Here is a 9,736-nt window from a genome sequence, read left to right as displayed (position 1 = left end):
GATAAATAGAAAGATAGTGAAGAGACAGACAGGTTTTGAGAAAAAGTCTAATAAAAAGGTACAAAATGCCAGACATGAAGAGAGACATGTTGACACAGAGACATGCAGACAGACTACCTTGTTCCTGTTGTTAGCCAGGTTGATCCGGAGGACACCCATGCCGTGGAGGACAAACTTCATGGAGGTCAGGAGGTTATCCAGCACTGCAGGCTACCAAAGATTAAGTTCATAGGTTAAGTTTATGAATAGCCATGGCAACGGGAAAAAAGCAAAACTTCTGGACTGAACAGGGGGAAACAGCTTGCCTGGCTCCGTCCAAAGATAACATAACCAGCCTCCCAGCACTTCTAAAGCTCACTAATTAACCTCTCGTTTGTTTAATAAAAACTATATATAAAAACGTATAAAAACTGAAGTGTAAAAATGACACATTGAGGTTTTACAGGGTATATGCCAGGGTCAAACATGGCAAAGACCCTTTGTAGCTTAAGCTTTTAGATGATTAAAGAAAGAAGAGGAACAGCCACATAAGAAACTAGTGATTCCACAGTTGACCCTCAAATTGTTTTTAATAATCACATTTAAGATGGCTGGCATTGAACCACCGACACAGTTGTAATTACTTGTGCAGTCCTTTTTGGCTGCACCTCAAATTGTACATATACATAAATACTATGTGGGGCAGAGAGTGTGTGTGTGTGTGTGTGTGTGTGTGTGTGTGTGTGTGTGTGTGTGTGTGTGTGTGTGTGTGTGTGTGTGTGTGTGTGTGTGTCTATCACACCCCATGGATAAGCTATCAAGTCCTATTGAGAGCATAGGAGAGTGAAACTCATAACTGTTATAGTGCATGGAAACCTTGAGACTTCAGTGACTGAGCAAAGTGACTCTTGCAGAGAGTTGGGAAGAGTGTGTGTGTGTGTGTGTGTGTGTGTGTGTGTGTGTGTGTGTGTGTGTGTGTGTGTGTGTGTGTGTGTGTGTGTGTGTGTGTGTGTGTGTGTGTGTGTGTGTGCTGGGCGTGCGTGCGATACTCTCCGTCATTCTCCTGCCAGCTAAAGATAAGCTTCACATTCCATCACGATTCTATCACGGTCTGGTCACTCTTCTGTGTGTGTGTGTGTGTGTGTGTGTGTGTGTGTGTGTGTGTGTGTTTCAGTGTCCAGATGGAGCTGTGTTGGTCTCCAAGTGAAATGTGCGAGATGAGATAACTCTGAGGTGCCAGAGATTCATCTTACGAGGAGAGCCGGGCTGAGGGCTGCTGACGCCGCGGCATTAGGGACAAATTAGTCTCTTTCAGGAGAACCTTGGCTGACAGCACGGCATTGATCTGTGTCGGAAATAAGCAGCTTTGTGCATTTGTCTCCCTCTACCTCTTCATTGCTGTCATCTGCTCACACGCAATTTCAGATTAACAATTTGTTACATCATAATAGCACATTCTTATAGTCTCACAAACAATAAATACTGGGTTTTTAATGGTGCAATTTCTAGGTTTCATGACCACAAACATCACTAAAAAAATAAGGCAGTTAGTGATACAGGGGTGACGGCAGTCTTAAGGTTTGAGAAGTTCATCTGTGCCCCAACAGATGACCAGAAGTGTTTATGAAGTGGTCTCTGCTCTGGTTATAACAATAATGATAATAATGTCATTAGTAAAAACGTTGTCACACTCATCAGGACTAAACAATTATCCCTTCTATAGACCTCTGCTCAGGTTGAAGATCAGTGGAAATATAAGATTAGAGGTACGTGACGTCACATCTGTGTCCCGCCCTAATAACTACAGTACTAGAAAACTACAGTACAGTAAAACTAACCTGGGAGTAAAGGATGACGTCAATAACGGCCAGCGTATACTGAGAGGAGATCTAATCAGGAAGCATAAGGCCGGCGACAGACTGGATGCATCGCGTGAGTGTGGCGTTTGTGTTGCGTGTCAGCTGCGTGGATTTTTCTGTCTTTACACACCAGAAACGTGTCTGACGTGGCGCTGCTGCTGCTAGCCTTGTCTTTATACATGTATGTTTCCTATTGATTTGCTGCCCTCAAGCAGTCGTATACTTCACGTTAAACATTGATATATACTGATTTCATTACAGCCAAGACAACGTCGGCAGTATTGATGGCAAAATAGGCTACAGAATATTTCGTTCTGTATTGACAGTTGCAAAAAATTTTATTACATTTATATCTGCATTTATGTCAAAACCTAGAGACTTTCAAACATCAACATGTCATTTATTAATATGTATTTGTGTCAAAATGACATATAAACATCTTTTCCTATTCTATTTAACGCTTCCAACACGCTTGCCTGTCATGAAAAACAGGCGTCGGTTCTATTTCTAGCAGGTGTAGTGGAAGTTTCCTTTGCAGCAGCGGGGGAAATTTCAGAGTTTAGTAAACTGAAACAAATAAGACAGACTGAAACTAAAACCAAGTTGGGTTTTTGTATTTTATTAAAAAAGATATATTTGCAAATAGGATCAACATGATTTCACAAAAGGCCGCAGCCCAGTGTGGAGTCAGTTTCTCAAATGAGTGAACAGAACACGAGGCTTATATGCATCTTCAGAGTGACAACACACACGCACTTGGATTATTATGACGCTACAATTTTGACAGGCAACCTGATACACGTGAAGACAATCCGAGAAATACAAGAGACATCTTGGAGACATCTCACCTCCTCCTCCCTGTACGACTTTCACCCCCCAGTTACATCTTAACTGGCATGGGAAAACCAGAGATAGTTTCTAGGGTGACCTTGTACCTTTATCGGTTCAGGCAAACAGTGCTCACATAATGTTCCAGACTGGATGTCTCACAAAGTTAGAATCAAAATCTACATGTGGAAAATGTGATAGACTCTTTCAGCATTCGTGGATGATTTAAAGTAGAAATAAAACATAAAAATATAAGGAATTATGCTTAAGTGCAATTTTGCCATTACACAGGCACGCGTTTTCGGCTCTGCTCGAGCCGCGTGAGACATGCGGGTCATGCAGGCAGTGTGTAAGCTCTAACTGGTTAACATGGGAGCCAAAATAAAAACGGACACGCCACGCAGCGGACACGCTCACGCGACGCATCCAGTCTGTTGCCGGCCCAAGTAAAAGCACCTGTGTGGAGGCTTTAAGGATTAATGTAATTACACACATGTTCAATTGGGCCCCATGAAACATTACATTACAAATGTACTTTTAAGGGGGCATTAGAACTTTTATTGAGACTTTCACTAAATGGGTAATGTCATTGTGGATTAATCGAGGCTTGTTGTTAGGATTTGAAGAGTTATTGCCTCATTCAAAAGTATAGCAACTGGTGGCCGAATTAGCTCAGTTGGTAGAGCAGGCGCACATAAATAGAGGTTTACTCCTCGACGCAGCGGATTCGACTCTGACCTATGGCCCTTTGCTCATTCCCCCGCTCTCTCCGCTTTCATGTCTTCATCTGTCCTGTGGAAATAAAGGCCTAAAAATGCCCTAAAAAAAATCAAATAAAAAAGTATAGCACCCCTTAATGTGGATGTTGTTCTTGCAAACTTGATGTGACAAAACCCAACACTTCTGACGTTGGGTGCCTCAAAAGGCCCTGAATCTTAGTATCTATTCTTGAGGGGGTTGACAGTATAGAGTCATCTGCACTGACCGCCACTTGAGACTGCTTTAAAAAGGGCGTACTGAACTACCAACAAATTCCAGCCCAAAAACAAAAACAGTTATCTGAAAGTTATCCTGTGGAGTTTTTAAACATTTATGAGTGGGTCCCTGTTTTGTTTGTATCATTCATGAGGATGCCCATGCACGAATTATGGGCGGCACAATTCATATTCTGCGATCGACAGTTGCAGCAACGTGCCAACAAACATAGCAATGCAACGTGGATGTAAACAATACAGGATTGATATACATATTTTTTTTAAATCTGCTTTTCAAATGTTTTATAAGGAAGGAAATACACTCAACATACTGTATAAGATCTCAAGGATGCACACAAGTCATTTTGGTGTAAACACTGAATGTAAACACAACCTTTCTTTGTGTGCATTATATTTGGGCACCTTTAAAGCCCAAATATAATGCACACCAAGTGTGAACATATAGCAGGACCACACAACCCCAGAATTTACCCTTGAGTGGAATCAACATTTTCTTTTTATAAACTCAGCAAAATTGGAGCTTTGCAAGCACCACAGAGGCAGCATTTATTGGATATATTAAATTGTTTTCTACTATATACAGGTGTTGTTGATAATCTGTCCACCCCCAGGATTAAAGGAAGATTTATGGAATTTAATTACTGCCCCTCTCGTGTCCAGTTGTAACCTCGTCTCTCCCTTCAGTTGGTTCATTCTTCTAACCTGCCCTCCCTCCACCTTTGTCCTCCATATCAATTGTTTCCAATTTCCTCCCTCTCTTGACTCAAGGCTTACTTTAGTTTTGTGTTGACAGTAAAGGTGGGAGGCACAAAGAGAGGAGGGGGGGCAGGGCTAAACCCCCTTCTACCTCAGATACTTTGTGTGTGTAGAACGAGTCTTTGTAGCGGTTTCTCTAAGTCCTGTAGTGGGAGCTGGTCATTTGTGACAAACAGTATGTGCAGGAAACAGACCAATCAGTTTGTACTGGCTGTTGCAACTAAACACACTTTCTGCCGGCTACATTAGCCCTAATGGACAAACACTGCCCACCCCCAAAGACACAGACAGACAGACAGACAGACACACACCCACCCACCCCCTGGGGCCACAGGTGTGTTGTTGTATGGTAATCTGAATCCACCATGAGCTATACGTCACCTCTCTAGAAAAGTATAGGGTAAAAAGACACCGACCCTGTGTTTCCACCAGGGTGTGTATGTGTGAGCGTGTGTGTGTATGTGTGTGTGTGTGTGTGTGTGTGTGTGTGTGTGTGTGTTCATCAGGTTACAAGGAAGTCCAACAGACAGAAAGCTCTCACACCTTTCGAACCTTTGTTTCCTGCTGGTTATTAATAATCCTACCACCACCATAGTTTAAAGCATTTAAAGTGCGTCAGTGAAGACATTACAAGTTTATGCGAACAGCTCATATGGTATACTGGTTTTATTTTGCTTTTGTGTTTGCGCTTCTTTTCTTTTCAACATGCTTTGTATATACAAGACCGAAAGATGCACGTAAAATAGTGGTGTCTTGTAATCAACCCACGGGATGGGCCAAGTTTTTGGCATGACAAAGAAATACAAATATATGAATAAACCAACAACTGTGTAATCTCCAAATCCATTAAGATACACTGAACTATTGTTCTTGTCCAGCTTGGTGTTTGGATCGACTCCCCGTACGCAATAGCAGTTGTCTTGTGTCGGCGCAATTGCTACAAATATGCACACACAAAAACAAAGAATGCAGCTGAACTGGCAGCGGCCTGATGTTTAATCATTAACCACAGACTGTTCTGCTAACAATGTACTAAGAATGTGCGTGTGTGCGTTTATAGGTTTGAAGCTTTATTGATTTCACAAACCAAGAAGCTCACAGCCGTTCCAGGTGAGAAAACTCCCAGATTCATCGCATTTCTCAAGAACCTTATCCTTCATACAAACACCTGAATCAACAACAAGATTCCAGGCTGAAAAATACAACTTCAGTACAGAAATGTTATCCATTGCCACACACACACACACACACACACACACACACACACACACACACACACACACACACACACACACACACACACACACACTTTTGTTGACATAGAGTTGTGTGATTGAAAGAGAATGAAGGGAAAATCTCAGCCTATCCACAGTAAAAACAACACCATGGCCTCAGGCTGCAAATAAATGAGGGATGAGACAAAGAGGAGCCCCCTTCCTACCTTTCCTCCCCTTTTTTCTCTCAAAAAACGGTGCCCTGTCATGGTCCTAATGCAATACAAACCTGGCTGGCAGGGCCACAAAAAGGCCAGACAGAGAAATGAAGAGATAGGGTTTTTGTTGCTGTGCCTTCAGGGGGAATCTGAGAGAATGGATAACATGGAAGAGGGATAACCTGTTCAGTTCAGTCCAGATGTTTACTACTGCACTGGTGGACACTCAGACGCACGTGTGGAACAACATGCACACAGGCCTGATAACGAACAATGAGCTCATATGTGAGTGTGCAGGGACGGGCGTTTCTGTGTTTGTTGTGGGAGGTTGGGAGGGTCAGGGAAGGGCAGGGCAGGTTTGTGGGTTAGTGTCATTTTTCCAAAATAAGGGCGTCACCTGAGGAAAACAAGGAACAAAGGAAAACCCAACTGACAGCATGGGCAACAAAAGAGATTTGACTACTGTCAACACACACGCTTTGATACGTGTGTGCATGCTTGCACATGTAAAATATATTGGTGTACCGATTATATAGTAGTGTAAATGCAACATAAGGAGGTTCTGAAATCTATTGCGCATCGATTGTTTTAAGCGCATTTGTTGGTTTGTTTATCGTTTTTTTGTATGTCAGCAGGATTATGGGGAAAACTACTGGCCCAATTTTAATGAAACTTGGTGGAAGGGTTAAGCATGGGGTCAGGAAGAACCCAAATATGGTTAAGCATGGGGCCAGGAAGAACCCAAATATGGAGCCGATCCAAATCACGCAGCAAATACACAATTATTTTGTTACAGGTGCAGTAGGTAAGACTTATAAAACTAACTTTATGTCATATTTGCTGAAACTGACTCTATATTCGAGGGGGGGGCAGCTGTAGACTCTTAGTTTCTTTTTTGATACTACAGTAGTGGCAACATAGTACCTGAGTTTTGGAACCGATACCAAAACAATTTTGCAATAACATGTTTTTCTATGGAACCTTTCTATTTAACTCAACAAAATAAGCCAAAGTTTTCAAATGTTAAAGGTCTTCTGAAGACAAGCGGTTGTACAACAACTTTGCCTAAATAAAATAGCTAACGTGATTATGAATTAGACCAGACATTTAATTCCAACAACAGATTTCATTCTGTACCAAAAAAAGTGTTGAGGTTTAATATCCAGCCCTCTTCTGACTGATAGAAGCATAAAAAGGACCTGCTCAGGGGTTATCTTTCTTTCTCCGGCACAGTCCAATAAAAGAAAGCATGACGCTTGTGTTGACAAGTGTGAACTGCAGACAAGGTGACTGTTATGAGACATGAGAGGCAGCAGAAGAGAGAGTTGTGCAGAGAAGAGGGAGCTGGAGGCATCTTTAATATCTAGGAATGCATTCAAACATCCCAGCTGCCTGTACAAACAACTGGGACCTTCATATGAGCATGTGTGTGAGTGCATTATCCTGACCAATGACCAACTGCCAAAGTTTTACACACACACACACACACACACACACACACACACACACACACACACACACACACACACACACACACACACACACACACACACACACACACACACACACACACCTTTTGTACATAATGAAATAAAGTCATTCAGTCACTTTGGTATTTCAGTTTTATACTAGGTTTCACTAATTAACAGGAGTGTGAATTGTGTTTAGGTTCAAACTGCACCATGATCATCTATGAATTTGCAGTGCCAGGGGTGTTACTATAGAACAGATATCTGAAGCACAATGTAGACAGAGAGAAAAGCTTTTTCTGTCATCACGTACTCATCACGTATACATGACAGAAAGGAGTAGGCAGGGAGAGAAAAAAGTAAAAGATACAGAATAGTAGAGGGGAAAGGGAGGGGAACATAGGAGAGCAAAATGTGGTAAGAGGTTAAAGGAGTGGGATGTGGAAGAAGATAAGCCTTCAATAAAAACAAGCTGATGGGGTGAAGCTGGTGTTTGTGTGTGTGTGTGTTGAACCGTTTCCATTCTCCCCACCACATCCCAACCCCTAGTACAACGGAGGAATTTGGCTTCCAGTTGCTCACACACACACATACACAGAAGGAAGAGCAGATGCGAGCCAAACCACTGCATACCAACTTGGATCTGACCCTCTGTATCATGAGAAATCTCAGTCCCCCACAGAAACTAAGTGTCGCCTTGTTTTCCATTTTATCTCCATCACTGCCTCCCCATCTTTAGCTTTATTTTCCCTCCTTATAATGCATCGCTGTGGCTGCAGCATAAACTGACCTCCTGACATCTTGTGTTAGAGTCAGGTATTTAACTAAGCTGTGATAACCAAAAACAAATGACATATTGATCAGTTTAAGTTATTTATCTGTTTTGTACTACTTCCCTTTAGAAGCTACAAGACACATGCGATTGTTATCCAACTCTCCTTTACTGGAAACTTTACGCCAAGCCCTCTGTATGCTAATAGGCTGTTATCTGATAAAAACATTAGGCAGGGTGAACCAGTCTCTTCAAGTGTGTGTGTTGTGTGTGTGTTTCCAACCTTGAAGCTGGTGAGCTCTTGCTTGGTAAATCCATTACTGTGGATGATCTTCATCTGTTTGACCAAAGTGCTTTTACCGCTCTCTGCTGCACCTGGAGGAGGTTGTTAAACATGGTTAAACTGAGTCTGAAATGTAGAGTAGTAGGAGGTAAATCATAACAAACTGTATTCTATCTATCTATCTATCTATCTATCTATCTATCTATCTATCTATCTATCTATCTATCTATCTATCTATCTATCTATCTATCTATCTATCTATCTATCTATCTATCTATCTATCTATCTATCTATCTATCTATCTATCTATCTATCTATCTATCTATCTATCTATCTATCTATCTATCTATCTATCGTCAGATTGTATCATTGAATCTGCAATGCTTTAAATTAAACAGTTGCTCTTTGTGAGTGTAACCAACATTGATGAAACTCTTCCAGCCTGGGGACTTTCGTGGCTTTACAAAGCAAAATGCGTTGTTTTGTCATGTCATCTAATGAAAAAACATCCAGTTAGGGATCCAGTTACATTTGCAGATTTTTCAGCACGTCATTATACTGTCTGGTACATGGGCACAGATATCTATGTCAGGTGAGTAAGAGGAGTTCTTATCAGGATGTTCAGTCATCAGTCTCACCTAGTAGGAGTATTTTAACCACATTCATCTCCCGCTTGGCGTACTCGTACAGGTCTCTGTCTATCTTGGCACTGTGTATCCTCGCCTTCTTCTCCTCCTCTGTAACTTCGGTACCGAGGCACAGTCCCATCCTGAGCACTCATCTCCGACCCGGGCCTGAGAGGAAAGACAAAAACAGGGAGTCCAGATTGGGGAATCAACCCGAGTTGGTTTCTACGCGCTGCATGCTCCGAGCTCTCCTGCTACTCCGTAAACTATATGGTTACTGTTAACTCTAGAGAAAAGAAAGAAAGAAAAAAAAAGTTCAGGCCATCTCCGAAACATCCTTCAAACTCGCAGGAGTTGTGGCTCAAACCGTCCGGACAAATCAGATTTCACGCATCGCTCCAAGTGTTTTTGCTTCCTTGTCAGTGGCAGATTTCATTGGGTGGTAACGTTTTTGCGACTGTCCTCAGTCTTGAAAACACCAAACTGTTATGTCACTGTGCGCCACTGCGGTTCAAAATCTGCCCTGCCGCCTTGGCAAAGCCCCAGACATCCTATAAAAAAAAAGTGCCTCCTCCCACTGCAGCCTGCTGCACATGGAATAGTTTTGGACTTCCCTGGGAAGTGACGTGCCGGGGGAAACTGCTCAATGCGCAATCTCACCTGTGCATGCTGAGAAAAATAAAATAATTCCATGTTGGAGGGACAGTGGTCCAAAGTACCTGTTTTCAATTAGGCTA

At 42.2% G+C, this 9,736-nt stretch overlaps 1 protein-coding gene across 1 annotated transcript in view; it reads right to left on the bottom strand.

Moving 5' to 3' along the window:
* The window catches only part of gnav1 (guanine nucleotide binding protein (G protein) alpha v1), a 29,976-nt gene extending 20,415 nt beyond the window's left edge, over positions 1–9,561 (bottom strand). The window contains exons 1-3 of the mRNA XM_039795528.1: positions 9,012–9,561; positions 8,374–8,465; positions 118–210 (exon numbers count right to left, since the gene is read on the bottom strand). Of these exons, the coding sequence (XP_039651462.1) occupies positions 118–210; positions 8,374–8,465; positions 9,012–9,141 (315 nt within the window). The 5' untranslated portion in view covers positions 9,142–9,561. The remainder of the gene's footprint in view (positions 1–117; positions 211–8,373; positions 8,466–9,011) is intronic.
* Between the last annotated feature and the right edge of the window lie 175 nt (positions 9,562–9,736).

Source organism: Perca fluviatilis, chromosome 1 (genome assembly GCF_010015445.1).
Source record: "Perca fluviatilis chromosome 1, GENO_Pfluv_1.0, whole genome shotgun sequence".
NCBI lineage: Eukaryota > Metazoa > Chordata > Actinopteri > Perciformes > Percidae > Perca > Perca fluviatilis.
Note: the sequence above shows the minus strand (reverse complement) of the source record. Positions and strands in the feature narration are given on the sequence as shown.